Raw genomic sequence first — 25,632 nt, forward strand, 5'->3', positions numbered from 1 at the left:
CAGTTGCCTACCTCCCCCAGAGCTGAACCCAAGTGAGTCACCCAAGGAGATGAGGCCACGGCATTCCACAGGATCAATATTACATCAGGAACTGCATTCGTTTCTGTTCTAAGACTCCTTCTCTCTCTTTCTATTTATTTTATTTTATTATTATTATTTTTTAACCACACCGTGTGGTGTGAGGGATCTTAGTTCCCCGACCAGGCATCAAACCCACACCCCGTGCAGTGGAAGCACCGAGTCTTAACCACTGGACCGCCAGGGAATTCCCCCTTCTCTCTCTCTCTCTTTTTTTTTTTTTTTTTAAGATTTATCTTTTTTGGGGTTTTTTTGGCTGCATCAGGTCTTAGTTGTGTCACGCAGGATCTTCACTGAGGCATGCAGGATCTTTCATTGTGGCGCGTCGGCTTCTCTCTAGTTGTGGCATGCGGGTTTTCTCTCTCTAGTTCTTGCGCGTTGGCTCCTGAGCACGTGGGCTCTGTAGTTTGCAGCACATGGGCTCTAGTTGAGGCGCACAAGCTCAGTAGTTGTGGCGTGCGGGCTTAGTTGCCCCGCAGCATGTGGGATCTTAGTTTCCTGACCAGGGATCGAACCTGCGTCCCCTGCATCGTAAGGTGGATTCTTTACCACTGGACCACCAGGGGAGTTCCCCCCTCCTTTTTAAATAAAACATTGTTCACAGTTGGTTGGGATTTAACATATTCAATATTTAGTGGCAACCAAAAGAAACTTAAGTTAGAAACTATTCTGATATAAAGAAGGGCTCTTTGCCACTCAAACCATTCTTATGAAATGGTTCAAAACAGGCTGTACCTTGAAGTGACAAACCTCAGCCCAGAGGAGCGGCAGGAAGAGAGGGGACCTGAGAAATGCAGAATGCCCCTCACCCAACCCAGACATGAGCTACCTCCTGCTTGGAGATTTCACTCTGGCAGGACTGAACTAGCTAAGGGCCCTCTGCATGTACGAGCACATTTTCACATTTGCTTGACCCCTGTTAAAAGCCCTCTTCTGGGAAAAAAAACAACAACAACAAAAAACCCTCTTCTGCCTCTAAATGTTTGCCCTCAAACTAAAAAATGACTGCCAGAGACATAGTATCTTGAAGTGTTTTCTATTTTTGTTGACCCTTTTTCTTTACACATTCACAGGGTGGGCTCAGAGAAATGAGCTCGCAGATCCAGCCCTGACCCCAGACACACGACCTGCCTCTAATGAAGTTAGAGGCACCGCCATTGGGGTTTGCTGGCCAGCGTTTGGACCACACGATCCGGTACCAACCTGAAGATGCTTCTTGACCATCTCATCACTTATCCCTAGGTGTCTCTGGCAGGCCCCAGTGTTACAGAAGCAGCCGGTTCGCACGTGGATGTTGTGAAGACTGGCCATTTTATCCACCTGCGGGTTTAATATATGACATGGAACTAGTGTTAGGAGAGTCCAGTTTTACTCTGATTGCCCGGGAAGGAGTTTCAGATCCACACTTGGACCTCTCTTTCTTAACAGTAAAATGAAAATACGAGCTTAGAATTTTGCTCTAAGGGGCCATGATCTATCGTGGGTTTACTAAATACATTTTATAAAATGTTACTGATAATTAAATCTTATCCAGTTGGGTTATAAACATAGGCCTGAGAAAAGTGAAAGATATCAAATTCACACCAAACTCCAAGTTAAGAGCTCACATGTAAAACAAACAATCTGATTTCTTAAATGAGCAGACATTTTTCCAAAGAAGACACACAAATGCCCAACAGGTACGTGAAAAGGTACTCAACATCACTAATTGTTAGGAAAATGTAAATCAAAACCGCAATGACATCAGCTCTCAAATATCTAATAGCGAGCATCTAATATCACACCTGTTAGAACAGCTATTATCAGAAAGACAACACATAACAGGAGGTGGAGAGATGTGGAGAAAAGGGAATCCTCGTGCACTGCTGGTGGGAATGTAAACTGGTGAGGAACTATGGAAAACAGTATGGAGGTTCCTTAAAAAATGTAAAATAGAACAAATTGCTGGAACTTTGATCCAGCAATTCTACCTCTGGGTATTTATCCGAAGGAAATGAAATCACTGTCTTGAAAAGATATCTGCACCCCCATGTTCACTACAGTATTTGCACTAGCCAAGAAATGGAAACAACTTAAGTATCCATCAAAGGATGAATGGATAAAAAATATGTGATTTATAAATAGTATTATTCAGCTATAAAAAAGGAAATCCTGCCATCTGTGACAACGTGGATGGACCTTGAGGGCATTATGCTAAGTCATAATGAAATATGCTAAGTCATAATGAAAACTGCTAAGAAATGAGTCAGACAAAGACAAATACTGTATGATCTCACCTACATGTGGAATCAAATCAAAATTCATAGATACTGAGAGCAGATTGGTGACTGCCAGAGGCAAAGGATGGGGGTCGTGAAGGTGGTCAAAAGATACAAACTTCTAGTTCTAAGAAAAATAAGTCCTGGGGATGTACTGTACCGCATGGTGACTATAGTTAACAACACTGCATGGTGCATGTAAAAGTTGCTGCGAGAGTAAGTCCTGAAAGCTGTCATCACAAGAAAAAAAATTTGTAACTATGTGTGGTGATGGGTGTTAACTAAACCTGTAGTAATCATTTTGCAATATACATATATATCAAATCACTGCACTGCACACCTAAAACTAATACAATGTTATACATCAGTTCTATCTCAATTGTTAAAAAATATTTTTAGTAAATTAATCTTTGAAAAAAGAGCCCACATGTTTCAAGGGAGATTCACAAAAATAAACTCTGAGGGCGGCTGGGACGTGGGGCAGCTCCTTGGCATCCTCTGCTTCCGGGTAGATTCTCGGAGCAGGACTTAGCAGAGCTACCAGTCAGAGCAGCTCTGCCTCAGCTCCCAGCCCAGGCTACAAACATTACTGTGTTGACACTGTGTGTTATCGATTTGCTTTCATAAGGTTTCAGACTTTGGGTTGAATCACAGAACTAACTGCTACTCAATCCAGAAGTTCCAAGGCTCTTTCCTGTCCCCTGGAAGCTAGACGGGTGATTCGTAGTCACAAGGCTCAAAGGTGAGCTGGCACGAGGGATGTTTATCCCAGCTCTTCTGTTTGTGGGTCCAGGGTTCCATTCTCCCAAGGGCCTGGGGGCCCAGTGAGGGTCCTCAGCCCTGGTGACTCAGGTTAAACTTGGGGGAGTGCCCTAAATGCATTCAAGGAAACAAACACATCTTGCCCAGTCAGAGAAGCCTTTGAAACTATTCTCCCTGGGAAGTACAGGTGGCGGACACAGACACAGGTCACCAGGTGGTCAGCCTGGCCTCCCCGCTAGGCAAGCGCAGCGGTGTTACCTCCCACACACCCTTATGGGAACTACACTGTCTTCCCTTTAGCCGTCTCCCCTGGATGGTCAGAGTGAAAAGAAGCCACCTCTGCTGGTGAAATCCAGGAGTTCCCTGCTCTCTGAGGTGAGACCTGGTGGCACCACTGGGTCTGGCCTACTCCACCTCCAGGATCAGGTGGTCTCCATTCAAGGGGCAGCCCCTAGGAAAGCCCCTCGCTCCCCGACCCCAACTCCAGCTAAGCTGAATGAGAAGTCTCCCCCACCCACACCGTATCCACTATTCCAGCTACCACAGCCACAAAACAAGCCACCCAAACCTGGCGGCCTAAAACAATAACCATTTTATTGTGCTCACGGCTACAGGGGGGTCAGGAATTCAGAAAAACCCCAGAGGAGCTGGCTTGTCTGAGCTGGGAAGACTAGAAGGCTGGGAGCGACATGACGTCTGGGGCTGGAATCACCTGGAGACTCAGCTTCTCATGTATGCGTCTGGCCTCCAAGCCAGAAGGGGTCAAAGCAGACAGTCACCATCATGCCTGCTTTTGGCTTCCTCACAGCATGGCCGCTCAGTGTAAAACTCCTTACACAGTAACTCGAGGCTCCAAAAGTGAATGCCCCGGGGAGCAGTGCTGATGCTGCGGGGCCTTTTCTGACCCAGCCTCCAAAGCCAAGCAGTGTCACCTTCTGTAGCATTCTGTTGGTTATGAGTGATAGACCTGCCAATAGACCTGCCTTGGCAGTCATAGACCTGCCAAGATTCTAAGGGGAAGAGACAGGGACCCCACCTAGAAGAGCCTAGAAGAGCATGTGGGTGGAAGAGGCTGTTTCGGCCACACTTACCCTTCATACTAATTTCTCATCACAACTTCATCTCCTCTCACCCTGAGACCTTTGGAATCCCACACAGGCTCGGCCAGTGCCCAGCCAGGTGAAGGAGTTGGCTGCTGGGGCAGGATGAGCGCTGCATCCAGGGAGGGTGAGAAACCGGCCTGACCACAGTGCAATAGAGCACTTGCTTCATACCAGCTCAGTGCTAAGGGGCTGTGTATTGTAACTCATTTAATTCTCGTGACAACCTATCAGCAGGGAAGATTGTTACCCCCATTTCACGGAGACTTGGGGAGCTTACATTAACTCACCCAAGCTCCCAGAGCCAGAAAGAGGCAGTCCAAATCTTAACCCACCCTCTTAACCACTGGGTAGACTGACTTCCAATTCGGAGATTTGGATGTCAAAAACAAGAACCCAAAATCTTCTCACAGAAGGCTCAATTCTTTCACGCATCCCTTGAAAAAGAGAAGCCAGACCCAGCCATGACGCCATCTGATCTTTCCGAAGGCCCCCCAAATCCCTGTGGGATTCCCACATGTGAAGGAGCCCAGGAAAACCCAAGATTCTCCCGGGCCGGCACAGCTGGCCATGCCTCAGCCTCGGCCTCCACTCATAGGATGAGCTTCCTCTACAAAGGCACAGAGGGAGAAACCCATCCTGTGCGATGCCTTGGAGAATGAAGGTCCTGGTGAAGTCAGCCAGGCACCCAGATAGGCTCCCTGAGGGGCAGGGGGAGTCTTCCTCTTGAGGCTTCTCTGGCAAATGGTGGGGGGGCGGTTCTTTCACCGCTGCTTGGTCCAAGCAGAACCCTGTAGGCCCACCACCCCCCGCCAAGGACAAAGGCTGCCTCTTATTTGTAGAAAAGCTGAAGTCTCCCAGGCCTCCCAGAGTCACAAAAGAAAAGGCTTGAGCAGTTAATGATTAGGGCAAGAGAGTCACAGACTCTGTGTCTGATGAAAGAATGGGATTAATGCCATTGCTTGTAATAATCTATATCTTTGTGGGCATAGGAATAACTGTAGCTTGCTCTGCCCATATATGTGAGCGGGCAACTAAAACTGTCAACAAAGAGATGCTACAGACCCATGTCGACGTCTTTCACTCTAAGATCTCGACACCTTCTCTCAGCATGAAGCAGTTACAGAAGATGGACCTTCACTCCTATTCCCATAGAAATGTAATGATGTCTGATAGTGGGGATTTGTAAGCAGCTCTTTTGCCCCTTTTCTGTTTGTTCATTTCTGTTTTCCTCAGACAGACCTTAATTGTAAAAATGAGATCACTAGGTAACATTTAACCTAACTCCGGACTTCTGCTCTACTGAATGTACACAGTGCCTTGCTTAACCGGTTGATTCCTTTCCTGGATTAAAAGGAGTAAGAATGAAGAATTAAGTAGTTAAGGAATGACTGACTCTCTAATTAAGTAGTTAAAGAATAACAGCTTCCCTGTTAGCAAATTTGCAGGCGGATAACCGGGGCAAGAGAACATCCAATTGCAGGTGGACCATGAGGACAAGACAGTACCAAACGAAGATCAGAAGTCAGTGGGTCTGCACACAATGGAAAGATGATGACAATCTGATCTCCTACCTTAATGATTAACTGAGACTCTTTCCCCTTTTTCCCTTTAAAAATTGTCATGGCTGAGAAGAATCTTCGGAGTTGGTCTCCAGACATGAGTCCACTTTCTCCCCAGATTGCCAGTTTTTCTGAATAAAGCACCTTTCCTTTCTACTGACACTTGCCCCTTGATTATTAGCTTTTGAGTGGTGAGCAACCCAACCTGAGTTTGGTAACATGCCTGCCACAGCACACTTCATGGTCGCTTGTCTGCCCTCCTCCACACCCCTGAAAACATACACTTATTTTAGGCTTGAGAACGAAACTTATTGTACCAATAACCTAGAATAACATATTTGAGAAGGCAAAGCTTTGGCCCCGATGCATTTTCCACCATCCCTCAGAAGCATTTACAATCGCCTGCTTCTGAGTGGTGCTGGGCTGTGTAAGTGAGGGGCAGTGTGGGCTGGGGTCTTCACAGTCAGCTCACCCAAGGGACAGCTTATGGTTGTAGAGTGTTGGCCCCTGGACACCAGTGAGAACCAACATTTCCCCCAGAGAATATTTCTCAAGTTGGTTCCTCAGAGAGTTTATGGCTATTCAGAAGTGGGGACAAGATTCCTTGAGAAATGGATTTTGTTTGAGAAATTCTGGGTTTGACAAAGGTGTGTGGAGATAGTGGCTTTCAAGGGAAGACGAGCACTATCTTCCAAACTTATGTGATGATCAAATCTGCTCCTCACGGCAGTTCTAGAAACCCGGGCTCTGAGAAGGGCCTTGAGCTCCCCATGCCCCGTGTGTGACAGCCCATCTGCTGACCACCTAGGGCCATGTCTGAGTGCTCAGTGTGACTCTAGATTTCTTAATGTACTGGGCAGTGGCCAGCTTACTCAGCTGTGGTAAGGATCCAAGCAGTTCCCAAACCTGAATTGTTTTCATGGGAAAATACATACAAAGGGTATATCTACAGAAACTACTTGATAACCAATCTACCAAATCCTTTGAACTCATAATACGGATGAACTATGGCAGACATAAGGGCTTTTATGCTACTAAGGACATCATTCCTACTTCATTAAATAAAAAAAGAGTTATGAGTTCCAAGCAACATGCAAACAAATGGTGGTAAGAGGCCCAGAATTTTGTGCAACACTATGATATGGTCTGATGTATCAGTGGGGCCACCAAGCTGTTTGTACATGAAACGACATCAGACAGGCTGTTCTGTCTACACTACCTTAGGGTGTCTTCCCTTGCTGGCAAGCTTCAGCTGTCCCCTCCCACTGCCATCAGAGACTTGACCTCTCTCTTTCCATTTGAAATTGATCACCTGTAGCTAAATAAGGAGGGCTGAAGAACTAAATAGCTGTGCTTGTTAGAACAAGAGTAAAGAGCCTCTAAGGAAGGACCAGTGGCCTCTCCAACAGTGCACAGGATTCATCATGGCTATTGCAAGGGCCCAGAGGCCTTGACTGCAAATTTCAGGGCTCAGAAAGACTTCAGAATTCCAGACAAGAGTGATTCTGTTGTGAACAGGTCAGCAAGATGAAAAGAAAACCCACCTGGGAGTAACCAATGATGTTCCCATTGTCATCGAGCATGTTGAAGCTGATGACCGGACCCTGAACCTCTGGGCTGCTGAACTCAGAGTCGCTATAAATCTGCACGACAGGGGCTCCGTTGGGGTACCGAAGGGCGGACAGGGCGGCGTAGGTGTACCGAGCCAGGGTAAAGGTGTGCTGCCTGATGTTCTCCATTCCACCTCAAAACAGTTATGAAAACAAAAGGGGATCATGAACTCTATGTAAAATTCACTAGCTCATTTTTAAGAAAATGAGATCATTATAACTGGCAAACTTGGACCTCATATTAATGATTTTAAATACTTGTAAATAGTTCATGGTACTGCCCACATGATAAATGATTAAGTCATTGGTACCGAACGACAGTTTACCACTGCTGCTTCTGTGGAATTTTTCCATAGGAATTGTTGTTGTCATCTTCCTTTTTTTTTTTCCAGCTTTTTGCACTTTAATGTGTAATACTCGAGGTACAAGAAAACTGCATCTAACGTTGTCCTAAATCTAAGAAATCAGATCAGTCATCAAGGGCTCCAGAGTGAACAGCATCTTCATAACCTCCATGCTTATTGTCTTTGCTTTCTGGGTATAACTTGATAAGATCATTAATTTGAAGAATGGTGATTGCAGCTTCAGTTGCAACTTTCAAACTCTTAACTTTAACTATGGTTGGTTCAAACCCCCCTGCTTGTTTGTTGTCTTGGGGTTTACCATTGACCAAGTCAAGACCAATCCATTTTAGATTTTTGCGTTCTGGGTTAACTTGAGCCTCATCATGAAAAGCTCTTACTTTTGCGATCAGATCTGTGGAGTCTTGGGCAGCATTAACTGCAAGAGTATTAGGAATAACAAGAAGAGATCTTGCAAACTCGGCAATTGCAAGCTGTTCCCGGGAGCCCGTGCTGGTACATAGTTTTTGAGGTGCATGGAAAGGGCTGTTTCTACAGCGCCCTCACCCCGAGCCACAGATTTCGATTCCAAAACTCTTCACTACACAAAGAGCTCCACCTCGTCACACGTGAAATCATTTGCCCCATGTAAGATGACTGACACAGAGGTATGAGCCTCAGTGCTATTTTAAAAACAGTGAAATTCTTAAATCAATGCTTTAATAAGTCCATGCAGAAATTCACTCTAAGTGCCTTGATGAAATCCTGCTTACACAGGACATTTAGACATGGAAGCAATGTCTAGACCATGGAGAAGAGATGAAATGGTTACTTCACCTCAATTTACAATGGCCCAAAATTATTTTACCCCATGCGTATAACTGCTTATATCACTGAAAGACTATAGCAGCCAATAAATGGGAAGTCATCTTCCTTTAAAAAAAAAAAATGTTACTTAAGCATTCAGATAATTTAGACCCTTTGGTAACAGATTGCAAAAATGTACAATTTTGTCTTTAAATGTATCTCTTTTATGCTGTTACTGTTTGTTTACGGTAATGTTTAAATCTTTTTTTTTTTTATTTTTTTTAAGTTTCTTGACCACACCGCACAGCATGCGGGATCCTAGTTCCCCACCAGGGATCGAACCTGCGTCCGTCCCCTGCAGTGGCAGCTCGGTGTCCCAACCACTGGAGTGCCTTTCTTCAGTTTGGGATGATGAAAGTCCTGGAGAAGGATAGTGGTGATGGTTGCTCAATGAGGTGAATATACTTAATGCCACTGAATTGAATATTTTAAAAGGGCTAAACTGGTACATTTTATGTTATATAGATTTCACCACAATTTTTTCTAAAAAAGAGTCTAATTAAGTAGGAAAAATCAGAGTTTGCCTTACTGTGAGGCTGATATTGTCAGTCTGCCTTCAGAGGTGCCCCTGGCTGTGTCAGACCCTCTCACTTGTGGTTTGGATACCTTGCTAGTATCTGTCCTTGAGAAAGTGCTCGTTTCTCAATGTCTATCTTGATTATCTCCTCTTTGTCTGGATGATGCCCACTCACCTCCCTGCATTACCGTCACGACAGCCCTCCTATGAATTCTGTCTGCCCGCAGTTTTAGGCCTAGGCTGAGGACCTAAGGGTCCTCTTATTATGATGAGAGAGAGAGAGAGAGAGAGAGAGAGGGCTGCCTAACTGCTAAGCCGCGTCCCTGGTTCACCATGACCCCATACCCATGTGGACGGTACAAGCAGTGTCACCCCGTTCTAGAAGCTTAGCCTCTGACAGGAGCGTCCAGAGCACAGCAGGAGTGAGGAGTCATGGCTCACCAGACAGAGGTTCTTCCAGCCTTGTGCCTTGTGCCAAGCCCCATAAGATGGGAAGTGGCATCCATCTGTGTGTTAGCCTGTGGGGAATGTCCCCCACCTGCTCACACACCCCAAGCACTTGTCAGGAAAGAAAACATGTATCATTGCAAAGGCCAGCAGAAGAGACAGTGTTTGGGGGCTCAGGGTTAGACGTTAGCATTGCCTGGGTTTAAACCCTAGCGCTCCCAGGTTCCAGCTCCCTGGTCCTGGGGAAGGCATTCAACGTCTCTGAGCATAAGCTCCTTCGTGGTCAAAGTGGGCTCATCATAAAGTTCCCCTGTGGGAAGACCCAGCAAGGTAAGAGCTAAATAAGGCCTCAGGATCTGTAAGCATTCCCAGTGCAGGGACCAAGGAGGGCTCCTCTGCTTCTGTGAGGTTATTAATCTCTAGATTTGGAATGTCTATCACTTGTTAAAATGTTCTTTTAACCGACCAAAAAAAAAGGTCCAGTTTCTTGCTCTTGCCTCAGAAGTCATTTCTGGAAGTTCTTTAGAATCAGCTTCATCTGCATCAGTGCAGAGCTGCCATGTGCCGCTCACCTGCACAGACTCTCTCCTTATCTGAATCCCACCCAGGCCAGGGCTCCCTCGAGGACACGGGCAACAGGAAGCAAATTCCACACAGATAAAGAGGTCCACTGACCTGTGAGGCGCTCTAAGACATCGAATCCATGTTTTAGCGCTATCACGTCAAGGAAGGAGATGGTACCATCTTCAAATCTGTAATGGTGGTGAGGGCGACAAGGTCAAGCTGCGGCTAACTCCTCCGTGTGCATTTTGTATATGTGACAACGGGGCTTTGACTCTAGCCTTAGCCGTAATCCATGGAGACCTTGCCTCTGCTGCCTTATACAACGCTGCTCTCCCCTCTCCTTCTCAAGACAGAGGGCCATGCACACCAAGACATGCCGGCTGCCTCTGGGCCTGACCTGGTCTGCAGCTTACTTGGGATGGGCTGTCAGTGGTGATAAAGGGCCCTGAAAGACAGTCACCACCTTGGAAGACTTCAGACTTGACAAAACCTCAAGTGCTGTGGGCTCTGGAAATGCTGCCCTTGACCCCAAGAGAGCACCACTGACAGGGCATCAATCCAGTCAGATCAGTTGTGCAGCCACGAGGTTCTTGACAAGAGCCTATGATTATGAAGTCTATAGGACCACAGCTATTATAAGGCTCTCAATAAACTTCCTGATTATCATTATAATTATATTTGCATTTTATAATTATTCATTTAGACAAAATCCTCATCAAATCTTTACTGTCCATGTACTGCATGCCGGGCACTGTTCTAGGTGCTAAGGATACGGCAATTAACGTGACAGGTAGGATCCCTGCCTTCACAGGGCACAGAAACAAGGAGTAACAAACAGCAAACATGCAGGGAAGCCAAATAAGCATCAAGCCGGGGGGTGACGAGTGCAATGAAGTTGCCTAAGCAGGAGGGCTGGCGGCTGCTTTAGATGAGATGGTCAGGGGAAGTCCTCTCCGAGGGAGATCATTCAAGCAGAGACTGAGTGGAATTAAGGGAGCGAAGGAAACTGCTCATTTTTGAAAACAGTTTTGGAGGGAAACAGAGTTCCAGGGAGAGGGTGCAGCAAAGGCCCTGAGCAGGTAGAGCCAGAACAGCAAGGAGGTCAGTGAGGCCAGGAGCAAGACAGCAAGGCGGAGGGCTTCACCCTGGATGAGACGAGTGGCCGGAGGGCTCTGAGCAGAGAGGAGTGGCGATGGGGCCTAGGTTTTGATAAAACGCCTCTGGCTGCTTCATTAGTGAGGGGGAAGCCTGGGGCACAGCGAGGAGTTCCCAGCAAGCATCCCACAAAGGGTGGTGACAAACAGCAGTCTTTATGCAAGTTGAAGTTTTCAATGGAAATACCGTGCTTTGTATTTTAACACTCTAGGGATAAGAGTTGCTCAAAATATCATTACCGGAATGTTAATATCCTTATAAAACTAATGGTAATTAATAGATATACAGAAGTAATAATGAATTGGTTGATAGTTAATTGACCATTAATAAGTTAGTAACTAATGACTCCTTAATAAATTAAACATGATTAGGCAATAATGGCTTCTGTTATTAATTGATCAATAATAAATAATTATTGATTGATCAATAATTAACAGACTCTTAGGAGAAAAGGGAGGTGTTTTTGTTTCCATCAGGGGTTGTTTCTCACTGGGTTATAAAACAGAAAAGGTTAAGAACAGAGTTCAGATGCATGTTCAAGAAACATTTGAGTTCGGTATTAAATCTCAAGCTCTAGTGCTAGGTTCACACGAAAAACATGAAGATTCTAATGGTAAATAAGTACATTCAGCTTTCTGCGAATCCTGGTGCAGCACCTGCTATAAGGCGATTCACCCAAATTGAAGGCAAGAGGTCCGGTCCAGCCCAGCCCACTCATGCCGTGCCTGTAATGAGCTGCCCCACTCCTCTAGGTCTTCAGGTGCCCCTACTGACTAAATAAAGTTCGGGTTGTCATTTTGTTCTGCCTTTAATTTACATGATGTTGTGCCTGTCATTCTTTTCTCACTTGCTTATATTATATGCTACGTTATCACACTTGGATTCAAAAGGTTTTACATTAGCTTTCCTGTTTTAGAATCACGCAACTATGGAGAAGTCCTAAATGAAAGAGACATCAGAGAGCCTCATAGCCTATTGATGTCAACTCAACCTTTGTGCTTCACCTATATTAGCTCTAAAAACTGTATCCTTTTAGAGATGCACTTTATAGGAAAAACATGAGGTGCAGAGATCAAGTCACAGGCTCCTATTCCCACAAACAGTGTGCAGTGGAGCCAGGATTCACTCCCCAACGATCCAGCTCCAGAACCTACACTCTAGACTATGACTCTACTGCCGGGACCATGCGCCTACCTGCAGGACCCTTGAGTCTGCACCTGGGTCTGCGGGGCATCTGAGCCACCTTCCCATACAGGCCCCGGGGCCTTCTCAGGCACCAGCAGAGTGATCAGCTCCTGGCCCCCACCTCACGGTATCTCCCACTGTTGGACCCAGCAGAACCCTGGGTCAGCTGCCCTTTTCATCCTCTCATACCTTCAACCTTACGGTCCCCAGCCACTGGCATCTGGGGGATTCCTGGGCACAAGCCACACCACCTGCCCCTGCACCCTGAGAATGACACATAGACCAACAAACCCAGGCAAGGAGCTGCCAGCCCTCAAACTTCCTTGGTAACCCCTGGGAGGCTCACAGAGGCTGCTGTTAGCTGTGCCCCTGAGTCTGGTGGCCTCTGATTTAACTGGTTCCTCTTGCTGACTAGACACAAAGCTGAGCTGATACTAGCTGCTGAAATACAGCTATGCTGTCCACATGTATGCACACCTGTTCCAAATGGTACCATCCTTTCAATCACTGCTTCAGTTGCTGCCCCCTCATGTCAGTGCTGTGGCAAAAGGCCTGGGGCCCATCCTCCTCACTCCCTGGAAGGCCTTCATCTCTTCTGCTCGCAGCCCTTCCCTGCAGGCCCTCATCCTCCCACAGCTGTGGAGAAGCCCACACACAGGGCAGAGTTCACAGCCCGCTGTGGCAGCTCCAGCTGACCTCTGACTCCCGGATCCGGGCCCTGCCACCCAGCACCTCCCTTGCACCATCCTACATGTGGCATAGGCCAGACCCGAGCCTTGCTGAGCTCCAGCGGCCACTCCCATCGCCGGGTTACCTTTCAGCCACCGACTCTCTGGGGATATAGAAGTCTTCTTCTGCAAGGTATGCAGTGGCCGTGCCTCCTCCAAAGTAGGTTTTCCTCAGCAGAGGAGCTGAGCGGCTATTCACCAGCAGGGCGCCCAGGCCAGTGGGGAAGCCAAAGATCTTATAGAAGGAGAGGGGGACAAAGTCTGCCCGGTGAACCGACAGGTCCAGAGGCGAGGTGCCCACGTAGGCAGCCGCATCCAGCAGCACGAACCACTTCCCAGGCCCGCCCACGGGGCACATCCGCCCGGACTTGACCTCTTCTATCCAGGACAGGGGGTACCTGGTGCCGGAAAAGTTACTCTGAGCTGGGTAGCAGAAGAGATGCAGAGGCTGGCCGTTGGCGTCGCTGGCAGCGGTAGCATCCTGTTCTTCCGCCAGCCACATGTCCTCTGGCCTGACTGGGATGGAAGTGATGTTCATGGCCGCGACGACCTCCCTCATGCCCACCACAGACGTGTGGCTGTCAGTGAGGTAACAGAAGTGACTCCCACTGCTTTCTGGGCCTGGGGGCAACCACGGGAAAGCCTCTGCCACCAGTTTAAGAGCAGCTGTGCTCCCGGCCGTGAAAATCACAGTGTAGTCCTCTGGGGAGGTGTGGAAGTGTGCCAGGATCCTGGAAGAGGCACAGCATCACGGAACTCCTTGGTTTCCCTCCAGTGTTAAATGTTTGGAGCTAGTTGTATTTCAACTAAATACGACATCTGTCTACCTTAAGAGCTAGGAAAAAGCCAGATAGGGTTTGCCACATTGTGAAGTTAGGGCAGGGGCAGAGGAAGTTGTGGGAAGAGATGGCAAATGGGTGCAAACCGGCAAAATCACCCAGCCTCCCAAATCCCCACCCCCAAATGGAGAAGACAAAAATCCACAACTACCTTAAACTCAGTTGAAAACACCCCTTCTCGGTCTACTGTCTGGCTCTATCATAACAAGTTTTCAATCATCAACTTGTTTAACACTGCTTTTAATACGGGCAACCCTATAGCAAAAGAGTATCATTTTCAAACTGGAAATAATTCGAAATTGTATAGATTCAAATATCTTTAGGTACCACCTAAATTATTTGCCAAAAACTAATTAATTTGTTATGTGCAAATATTAGTAAAGGGGGGAAAACTGAAAAAACAAGATGTCTAAATCTGAAATACGAAAAGAAAAAAAAACAGAGAAAGCGGTTTTTTTCCTCCCTGAAAAGAAGACTTAGGAACCTGGGTCACTCTGGCCCCCAGGAACTCTGGCACCAGCCCAGAGCCACACACAACAGCTTGGGCACCTCAGAGGTGCCTACCTGTGCTTCTGGTCGGCCCCGCTCTGCACCTACTCAGCCTCACCTTCCTGTCCTCTGACCCTGATGGTTATCAGCGTGCATGTGTGGCCATTTAGCTGAACATGATCTTCCTGAAACCAGCTCAGAAGATTTGTGGGATGTGGGCAGGTGGCAGGAAGTCCATCCACCCACAGGTGCCACACAAGTTGGCACCTCTGCTGCTCACCTGTAGCGCACCTGCTCCACCGTGTCACGGGTGAGCCTGCTGCTGCTGTTCTGGCTGTGAGGATTACCTGCCAGGTTACAAAGACAAAGCGTTGGGTCACTCCTTATAGTCTCTCCTTTTTTTTTTTTTTTTTCTGCAGTGCGCAGGCCTCTCACGGTTGTGGCCTCTCCCGTTGCGGAGCACAGGCCCCGGACACGCAGGCTCAGCGGCCATGGCTCACGGGCGCAACCGCTCCGCGGCATGTGGGATCCTCCCAGACCGGGGCAAGAACCCGTGTCCCCTGCACCGGCAGGCGGACTCTCAACCACTGCGCCACCAGGGAAGCCCTATAGTCTCTCCTTTTGTGTTCCTCCAAAATCGTCTCCCTCAGTTTCTCAAAATTTAAGCAAAAAAAATATCATAGGACCCAGCCTTCCCCAAGTTTCAAACAGTAAATTTAATCAGGGAAGTGAGAAAATGCAGTAAGAAAGGAAAAGTCAAGCAAGACAAAATAATAATGGTTTAGCCATTAAACAAAGTCAAGAACCTTTAGTTCCTCCTCAAGGGCTATAGATAAGATTCCGGGCCCTATCCTTTGAGCTATTTTATAGATACTAAAACCCATACCAGGTGGAAGAAGTTAACTGTATGCTGCCCCTCCACAGTTCTCCATTCACATCTGCACCGCTCTCCTCCCCTCCCTGGTTCTGGGCTGGAGGGTCTTGGCTCACGCTGTTCCTCCTGCCTAATCTGCCCTCTCCTCTTTTCCGAGTGAATTCCTGCTCTTCCTCTAGCATCCACCCCACTCCTGTAGAAGCTTTCTGTGACACTCACGCTGCCAACTCACCGTCACTCTGCAGATACAGACCCCCATAGTGCCGGGGCCTTTTGGTCACAGCCCTTTGCTCAATTGATAATTTACTTTATTTACATTTTACACTACTTTACTTTTCTTTTCTTTTTTTTTTAACATTTATTTGGCGATCACTTGATTGAGGTCTTGTCTTTACTAGACCACAGTCCATGAAGGCAGGGACTGTATTACTTTGTTCCCATTACAGCACCATGCCCCCAACACCAGAGTGGCTTAATAAACATTTACAGGGTGAATGAATGAATGAATGAATGTTCCTCCTGCTGTCCCACCCTCTGCACTGTGCTGGTCCCACAGGGTCATCCCACCACCAAACACAGCACCCCGTGCCCTTCCTGCCACTGACCCCTTCTTCTGGAAGTAACCTGTGTGTCCCTGAGGCAGTCCCTCCCACCCAGCAGCACATGTGCTACAGGGACTGACCCTGGGTGCTTGCTTGCCTGACACCCTCTCTCACGGGGCTTACTCAGCTTTGTGTGTTCAGCACTGTCCCCGCCTGTTAATGTGACATTTTATTAAGCATAGATATATTAGCTGAATGTAGTTGGCTAACGTTCAGTGCAAAATCAGTTATGCTGTGTTTTTCTTTACCATAAACATTTTCCATGAGATCTTTAGTGAAGCTTGTAAGCTGGCTCTGGGGGAACAGCGTGGCTCCTGCATGGTCAAGATAGACAGTTCCTGAAAGAAAACGCAAAATAAAGCTGGGATTATTCTTCAGAGGTATTCCACTCATCTCACCTAGATCTAGTTTGTGTGAACCTGACCAGCGCCCATATGATGTGTTTAGACATAACACCAGGCCCCTGATTTCTCCCAGCCTTTTGACATGCATGCTCTTTTTTAATATTCTTTCTCTTATTCTTTTCCATTAAGGTTTATCACAATATACTGAATACAGTTCCCTGTGCTATGCAGTAGGATCTTGTTGTTTATCCATCCTGTATATACTCGTTTGCATCTGCTAACCCCGAACTCCCAGTCCTTCCCTCCCCCATCCCTCTCCCCTTTGATGTGCGCTTCTGAATTCAAGTGGAGGCATGAGCAATGGAAGAACTGCACTTTCGACATCTAATGACCCTTAGAGCCCTGAGAGCCTTCCTGATGAACCAGCTCTCTTCTGAACCTGGGAGAGCAGCCCACACAGAGAAGAAGCCCAGCAGACGTTCATGCTTCAGGATGGCAAAGCTATTTCATGTTATGACACACACCCTCTTCTGGAATTTCCGCGCAGCCTCCCAGGCTGTCAAGCCCTGATTCTACATTTCCATAGTGAGTTCCAAAGTCCTCAACCCTACAACAGCTGTGACAGCTTCGGAGATGACTGGGAATGGCTGTGGTCTTTCCAGTCTCTCTCATAAACAGAGAAAGGTAAATTTAGATGACAGTGAGATACCAAGCGTTACCACTCAGATTGCCCCAGATCAAAAGGATAACTCACTGTATGGGGGAGGGTGTGGGGAAACAGGTCCGCTGCTACACGGCTGGTAGGAGGGTAAATGGGTGCAACTTCTTTATGGACAGAAATTTAGCAATATCGCTCATGCTTTAAAAATGCAAACTCCCTTGACCTAGCAATTTGTCTTCCAGGAATCTGTCTTATAAATTGTGAAATGGTCTGTCAGTGAGGACATTCAGTGCAGCACTGTCTGTAAGAGCAAAGCGTTGGAAATGACTTAAATATCTATCAACATGTATTTAAAATAAAGAATTTGAATACAGCCATCTAGTACTGACATGGAACAAACTCCAAGATATGTTTTCAAGAACATACAATATGAATAGATTCTTTCATGCACTTAACAAATATTTTTTGTTTTGTGCAGGATGGATTTTTCATTTATTTTATAACAGCTTTATTGAGATTAATTCACATACTGTAAAATTTGCCCTTATAAAGTTTATGATTTAGTGGTTTTAGTATATTTGTAAAGTCGTGCAACCATGGCCACTATCTAATTTTAGAACACTTCATTCATCCCCAAAAGAGACCCCATACCCATTACCACTCACTCCCCAGATCAACCCAGCCCTAGCCCCTGGCAATCACCAATCTATTTTCTGCCTCTGTAGATCTGTCTACACTGGACATTGCATATAAATGAATCATACAACATGTGGTCTTTTCTTCTAGCTTCTTTCACTTAGTATAATAATTTCAAGTGCATCCATGTTGTAGCATGTATCAGACTTCATTCCTTTCTTGGGACTGAATAGTATTCCATTGCATGGAGATGCCACATATTTTGTTCATCTATTCATCTGTTGATGAATATTTGGGTTGTTTCCAATTTTGCCTATTATAAATAATGCTGTTATGAATATTTGTATACAAGTTTTTGTGTGGACATATGTTTTCTCCCATTTGGTTGGTTGTTCTTTCACTTTCTTTATGATAGCCATTGAAAAAAATTTTTTTTAATTTTGATGAAGTCCAATTTGTCTATTTTTGTTGCTTGTAATTTTGGTGTCACAAGAAACCATTGCCTAATCCAAGGTCCTGATGATTTATACTTATGCTTTCTTCTAAGAGTTTTATTCTTTTAGCTCTTATATTTAGGCTTTGGCCCTTTTGAGTTAATTTTTTAATACAGTGTTGAAGAGGGGTCCAACTTCAGTCTTTGGTGTGTGGATACACCATTTAAGAGACTATTCTTTCTCCTGTTTAATAGTCTTGGCATCCTGTTGAAAATAAATTGACCATAGATGTATGGGTTTATTTCTGGTCTTACAACTCTACTCCACTGGTCTATGTATTTATCCTTAGGCCAATGCCACATTGTTCATTGTTTTGATTACTATAACTTTATGTAAATCTTACTTACCTTTACTTTTATGGCAGTGTAAGTCCTTCCACTTTGTTCTCTTTTTTTCAGTAATTTTTATTTTATTTTATATTTTGGCTGCATTGGGTCTTCATTGCTGCACATGGGCTTTCTCTAGTTAACAGCGAGCAGGGGCTACTTTTCATTGCAGAGCACGGGCTCTAGGCGTACAGGCTTCAATAGTTGCAGCATGCTGGCTCAGTAGTTGTGGCTCGCAGGCTCTAGAGCACAGGCTCAGTAGTTGTGGCACACAGGCTTAGTTGCTCCGTGGCATGTGGGATCTTCCTGGACCAGAGCTCGAACCCATGTCCCCTGCGTTAACAGGCAGATTCCCAACCACTGCGCCACCAGGGAAGTCCCTCAACTTTGTTCTTTTTCAAGATTGCTTTGGGTATTCTGGATCCTTTGCATTTCCATATGAATTTTAGGATCAACTTGTCAAAAAACTGTCCGGGATTTTGATAGGAATTGCATTGAATCTGTAGGTAATTTGGGGAGTATTGCCATCTTAACAACATTAAGTCTTCCAATCCATGAATACAGGATGTCTTTCCATTTATTTAGGTCTTTTTTTTTTTTGGCGGTACACAGGCCTCTCACTGTTGTGGCCTCTCCGGTTGCGGAGCACAGGCTCCGGACGCGCAGGCTCAGCGGCCGTGGCTCACGGGCCCAGCCGCTCCACGGCATGTGGGATCTTCCCGGACCGGGGCACGAACCCGTATCCCCTGCATCGGCAGGCGGACTCTCAACCACTGCGCCACCAGGGAAGCCCTATTTAGGTCTTCTTTTATTTCAATGATATTTTGTAGTTTTCAGTGTATGTCTTGTACTTCTTTTGATAAATTTATTGCTGTGTATGTAATTCTTTTTGATGCTTTGGGAATTGTTTCCTTTATTTCACTTTCATAGTGTTCATTGATACTGTATAGAAATTGAATTGACGTTTGTATCCTGACCGTCTATCCTACAACTTTCCTGAACTTGTTTTTTTAGTACTAATAGCTTTGTGTGTGGATTTTTTAGGCTCTTCTGTATACAAGATTATACTCTCAGCAAGTAGAGATGCTTTACTTCTTCCTCTCCAATCTGGATGTATTTTATTTCATTTTGTTGCCTAATTGTCCTGGACAGAACTTCTAGCACAATACTGAATAGAAGTGGTGAGAAGAGACGTCCTTGCCTTGTTCCTGATCCTAATGGTAAAATTTTCATTCTTTCACCTGTAAGTATGATGTTAGCTGTGGTTTTTTTGTAGATGGCCTTTATCAGGTTGATTAAATTTCCCTTTATTCCTAGCTTATTGAGTGTTTTTATATTCAAGAAATACTTACTGAGCATGTACTGTGTTCCAGGCACTGTTCTAAGTGCTGGGGACATAACAGCAGTCAAAATAGAAGCTGGTATGATAATGACAGAGAAAGACCATAAACAAATAAATATTAACTACGTCAGGTGGTAAGACATGTTATGGCTCAACTATGTAAAAAAAAAACTACCCATGTACACACACATATAAATATAGATGAGCACTGGAAAGGCAAACAAGACACAAAGGGCAGCAGTTGACTCTGGGGTGGCCATAGTGGTGGCAACTGGAGTTGGGGGTGCTCCCTGGGCATTCTTCATCCTCTTTTGACACCTTTTGAATTTGGTACCATGTTAAATGTATTACCTAGCCAAAAAAATTAGTTTTAAAATAATGTTCTCATTTACTAAAGATTCAGAAATAGAAAGGTACCACACCATAAGAAAGGCATTTGTCCACCCAGCATCAGGGAGACGCTCATGGGGAGCATTAGTGTCACTATTAGAAGAAGTAGGCAAACGACCCCCAAACCAATCAGCATTAGGTCTTCAAGAAAGGGAATTCCAGGGTCTCTTCTGACTCATGCACCTTCAGTTCTTGGTTCCATGCAGGGTGAGTGACCATCAGTCAGCACCCAGAGGCTTTAAGAACCACTTGAACCACAACTGTGTAATCAATATGCTCCCTTCACCAAAACAAGGACATTCCCATCCAATGGGTTATGCAAAATATTTCAGCACGTACAGGTTAAGCATTTAATTATCCAGAGCAACCATTTAACCAGACAAATTCTCAAACCTGCAAGAAAACTTTGGGGGTGGGTAGGGGTCAGGGATAGAAAGAGGAGGTGAATCTCGTTATTGTGGTTTGGTTTGCTTGTTTTTCCCTGCTCTCCTTCTGGTTGGTTTGTTTCTGTGTGAAAAAAGAGGGGGCTATGTTCCTAGACTCCCAGCAGCGGTAAGGGTGAGTTTATAGTCCACAACGTCTACTTCAAGCATAATGTAGAGGAAATGCTGGGAAATTGTACTAGATAGACAGGTAGGTAGGTAGGTAGATAATCACAGAACACTGTCACAATTACAGTAGATGTTAAAGGGCACTGAAGGCCAGCCTGGGATCCTGGCTATCACATCTAAACTTTACATTTGAGGAAAAGGGTGCTGTTCTCTGAGAGACAAGAAGGAAACAAGGAGGGATCTACTTTCTACTTTCCCAGGGTAGTGTTGAGGGGAGAGGTCAGCCAATGATGGGTGTGAGGGATGAGAGCTGGAGGGGATTAGGGGATTGAGGAGGAGTGATGCTGAAATAATTACCTACTGCACTATAACAGCTTCTGGGATTTGCTTAAAAAGAATGGGGAGACTTTCTCAAGTCCTCTGCACCTGTGGGTATTCATTCTATAGGTGTCTCTATTTCTGTGGGTAGGAAGTTTCTATAACCAAAAAAGTTCAGAGAGAAAAGGAAAGAGAGAGAGAGACAGACAGACAGACAGACAGAGGGGGCACTGTCTCCAGCAGGTGAATGGGCAACTAGGAAGATCAGAGAGGGAGTGAAGAGAGGCTGCCAGAGGGCCCCTGTCTCCTCCCTTGAGCTTCCCTACTTAAGTACAGATGGGGCCACTCGAGGAGGAGCGCGCAGCCCTTAAAGCTCCCAAAGGGGGAGGGGGTGAATCACGTTCCGGAACATGAGAAAATGACCCAAAGAGCTGAAGTCAGCTACCTGATAACTGAAACGTAAATCATGGTTGCTGCTCTGCCACAAGCAGGCAAGCGGCACCAACTGTTCACCACGACAGAATAAATACACCTCAAATCCCAGTGCCCGGCGCCACGACCTGCCCACTTACCCGGCACCCCTCCCAGTTCAAACAGCACGCCCTTCTAAGGCTTGGTGAAGCCCCTCACAGAAGGTTGCTGGAAAAGGATGAGTCCCGACCCGGTGCGGAACGCCCTCCCGCCCTGCAGCAGTGGGTTGGGAGGACCACTGGCCAGATCAAGTTTGTCTTCCAAGTTAACCTGCCTGTTTGCCTTGTGGAATTCGAAGGCACGATAAGATCCCGGTCCTCACATCCAATGTACTGGCTCGTCCTGTACTTAAAGTTCAAATTGCACGGTTTGCTAATTCTTCAGGTACCCCAGCGAGCTGGACTTCCGAGGCATTGTTCTGCCTACACTAGTGAGAAAAATGAGACTTCGAAAATACAAACTGCTGGGAGCCATCCCAGCGGAGTCTGGAGCGCAGCCTCGGGAAGCTCCTGCACGGCGGCCGCAGCCCCTCGGTCTCCAACCCGCGCGCCCGCAGAGTCGCGGTCCCAACCCCGCGAGCTGGCCGCCCGTGCACCGCTCCCGTCCCCGGGCAATCACACGAACAGTCACGGCCGCCTGGCATTCCTGCATTTTGCAACCCCGGTTCCAGTTGGAACTTTAGAGCCGGGTGTCTCGTGGCAAGCGAAGGCAAAAAGAATCCTCAGCCCTTTTCGCAGAGGGCGGAGACAGGTGGCAAAGGACCACTTTGGTCCTACATCCCTGGAAAGTCTAAGGAGCAAGAAGTCTTGGGGTTGCAGATGGGACCTCAGGGAGCCGCGTCCACAAAGAGAGCTCGTGGACACATCCCTCCAGGTCTTTCGATTCAAAATGGGTCCCTAATGAGGTAACGCCGCTCCCGTCGGGAGCAGAAGTTCCTTCCACGTCGGTTCTAGAAACCGCGTGTCCCCCACGGCCTCCCGGCAGGCCCGGTGCAGCTGCCCCCGCCGGTCTCACCTGCCAGGCGGCCGAACTCGCGCGCCCGGAGCTCGTGCAGGCTGCGCCGGCCGTACCCGTAGACGAGAGGCTGCGGGCTCGAGTCCAGGAACTGCGCAAAGGCCAGCAGCTCGGTCCCCGACTGCTCGGCCCCGCCAGCCATGACACAGGCCTGAGCGCCGCGCAGTCCAAGCGGGCTGCGCCGGGGAAACGCCGAGGCCCGCCCGCCGCGACTCCGCCCCGCCGCGCCCCGGCCGCGCCTCCCGGCCAGCCAGTGGCACCGCGTCCCCGCCGAGGGGCGGTGCCTCTCCCGGCAGGCCGGGCTTGCCCCGGGCTCGCTGGCTCATGGAGTTTCACTGCTTTCTGCCCTTTTCCCACCTGGGGGCAGGGGGAGAGAGTGCCAGTGGTTGTCTCTTTTAACTGCTTTCCAACGGAGTCCACGGAGACACCCTTGGAACACAAAGTTCTCGTTTACGGTACCACGGAGAGGCTGATGCAAGATGCAATGAATTGCTTTTTGCTGCTGGGCATCCTGGAACCTGGCGATCCTCCCCGCCGACTCTCCCTGGCCCGAGCCCAGCGCAGCGCCCGGGAGCCTCACTCTCCGTGGAGGAACCCCAGTGTGCGGGGCGGGGCGTTTGCAAGGAGACTTCCCCAATTGCTGTTCCCCAGTGGGGAGTGTGCTCGGCGTTTCTGAGAATGTGGCTGAGCAAAAGGTGGAAGAGGAAAAAGATTGGGGACCGATGAGTTTGGTTAATAAGGTCGCGGCAGGTGGGCACCGTCGGGACCCGGTAGCTCCAGTGTGACCCAAGCAAAAGCACCTCCTCCGCTCCGCCAGGGGCCTGCATCCCAGGACACCATTGCCTCAAGTGTGGAGAGGCGGGCCAAACCCACGGGCGGGAATTGCCCGGCCCAGTGTGAGTGTGGAAGCGGGTGGGCAGGTGGGGGCCGGCTTCCGGGGATGGAGTGAAAGGTACTGGAGGCCCAGGAAAGGTGCCCGAGGTGAGGGGAGGGCTGTGCAGAACCCGCATCGGAGGGCGGCAAAGTCTGGAGGCTTAAGTGAGGACTCAGATTCGGGTCCTTGGGGACCGAAGGTGGGGCCCCAGGAATGGACCACTGGCTCTGTTGTAGGAAAAATGGGGCGTGAGAGGGTGGTCTTGGTCATATCCCAAGTCATATTCCTGGGGCAGACGGTGCAGATAAGAATTCAAGAGCTAGCCATAGTAAAGTGAAAGGTTTATTTAGACAGACACACACTCCGTACACAGTGTGGTTCGTCTCAGAAGGCGAGGGAGGTGCCAGGGAAATATGGGGTGTTTAGTTTTTATGGGCTGGGTAATTTCATAGGCTATGAGCGGGAGGAATATTCTAGCTATCTTAGAGAAGGGGCAGGGATTTTCAGGAATTGGGGCAGCACCCACTTTTGGTCTTTTATGGAACTGTCATGGCACGGGTGTGTCGTTTAGCAGATGCTAATGTATTACAATGAGAGTATAATGAGGCGCAAGGCCTACTGGAAGTTGAATCTTCCGCCATCTTGAGCCTAGTAGGTTCTAACCAGTTTTTGTCACTTCCTGTTCTTCTTAATGGCTGTGTCATTCCTTTAATGCTTGTGCTCTGCCCCCTTCCTTTCTGTCTCAGCTCTCAAAGCATGCTGCAGTGGGACAAGGTGGGAAGGGCACACAGGCCACAAGTACACTGCCTGTGCTACAGCCAGGCCCTCAGTCACCCTGTGTGGGCGCTGCAGGCACCTTGGGATGCGTGACAATGCATGGAGTAGACTCCCCGGTCCAGCCTCTGCTTGTATAAAAAGCAAGGGTTCTGCTGCCCGGTGGCCCACCAGCCCCTCCTGGCTCAGCCCCCAATACCAGGTCTGAGAAAGACCCTGGGCGTCGGGGAGGCGGGTTGTGTCCCAGGCCAGAGCCGTTGGGTACCGGGCTGCAGTGCTACAGCCGGTGCCTAGGCTTCCCCTTGCCTAGGTGGCCCCTGCCTGAAGACCGCCCTAGCTAGTCTCACTCACTGCAGAATCCCCAGGATCAGGACTTCCCTGGAGGTCCAGTGGCTAAGACTCCACGCTCCCAACGCAGGGGCCTGGGTTTGATCCCTGGTCAGGGAACTAGATCCTGCATGCCGCAACTAAGAGTTCACATGCCGCAACTGAAGATCCCCGATTCTGCATGCTGCAACGAAGAAAGATCCCACATGCCTTAACTAAGACCTGGCGCAGCCAAATATATAAATAAATATTTTTTAAAAAGAATCCCCAGGACCTTACTCTGGAAGGAATGAACGTTATCGATGGATGGATGCCCGAGTTTGCCCCTTAGCATTCACCATCCAACCACCTCCCTGCGGCATACGGTTTGGCCATACTTGGAGCAGGAACCTTGGGCATCTTGGCCTCACTCCCTTGCACTCCAACCTCTAAATTTGACTTCTGGCAACAGTACCGACAGGAGCAGGCACTGCACTGGGCACATGTATACTCTTATCTGTGCTAATTATTCAACAGTTAAATAAACAGATCTATGAGGTGGCTCTTACAGGTGGGGTAGCTGTGGCAAAGAGAGGTAGAGTAACTTGCTCGAGGGCACACAGCTAGAAGAAGGTGGACAAGCTAGCGCCTGGGAAGTCAGTCTCCAGAGCCCAACCAGTTCAATGTGTTCAACAATCTCTCCGGTGTAAGCCACGGTGGTCCTCAGGGCCTCCGCCTCCCCACCTCTAAGTTGGGGAGAGTGCTGGGGGTTGATGCTCCCCTCACCCCTCCTTTTAATGCGCTACTTCTCCCCAAGGATCTCCTTGAGGCCAGCCCTTTCAGGAATTAACCTGCCAGAATCATCTGGAAGCCTATTAAAATGCAAATTCTGATTAAATTGGGGGGCGTGGTGGTTAAGGTTCTGTGCTTCTGACTCGCCTGGGCGATGTGGACACTAGAGTCCTTGGACTGCACCCTGAGCAGTGAGGGCCTAGGTTACTTCCCTGGGAATGTAAGGAGTACCTCTCCTCAAGATGTTATGTGGCCAAGTAACAAATCACAAATCCACAAGGGTGTTACTTTAGGACAAACTTGCTAGGGAACAATCTGAATGGGCCAAGTCAGAACTCCTTTAAAAAAAATTTTTTTTTAA

General features: G+C 47.7%; 1 protein-coding gene and 1 non-coding gene across 11 annotated transcripts in view; both read right to left on the minus strand.

The window, feature by feature from the left end:
• The window catches only part of MOCOS (molybdenum cofactor sulfurase), a 57,229-nt gene extending 34,523 nt beyond the window's left edge, over positions 1-22,706 (minus strand). For 6 of the 10 annotated variants that reach the window (XR_010933051.1, XR_010933052.1, XR_010933050.1 and 3 more), the window contains exons 1-7: positions 22,526-22,706; positions 16,227-16,316; positions 14,783-14,849; positions 13,261-13,905; positions 10,218-10,294; positions 7,305-7,504; positions 1,282-1,398 (exon numbers count right to left, since the gene is read on the minus strand). Coding sequence is in view for 5 of the 10 variants with exons in the window: in XM_067699308.1 (XP_067555409.1) it covers positions 1,282-1,398; positions 7,305-7,504; positions 10,218-10,294; positions 13,261-13,905; positions 14,783-14,849; positions 16,227-16,316; positions 22,526-22,667 (1,338 nt within the window). In the remaining 5 variants the exon portion in view is untranslated. The other 4 variants (XM_067699309.1, XM_067699310.1, XM_067699312.1 and 1 more) reach the window with 4 other exon arrangements.
• On the minus strand, positions 8,507-8,636 carry LOC137204269 (small nucleolar RNA SNORA20). Its single transcript, XR_010933504.1, has one exon. It is a non-coding gene; the product is annotated as a small nucleolar RNA SNORA20 (small nucleolar RNA).
• Positions 22,707-25,632: the final 2,926 nt, after the last annotated feature.

This window comes from Pseudorca crassidens, chromosome 12, assembly GCF_039906515.1.
Source record: "Pseudorca crassidens isolate mPseCra1 chromosome 12, mPseCra1.hap1, whole genome shotgun sequence".
Lineage (NCBI taxonomy): Eukaryota > Metazoa > Chordata > Mammalia > Artiodactyla > Delphinidae > Pseudorca > Pseudorca crassidens.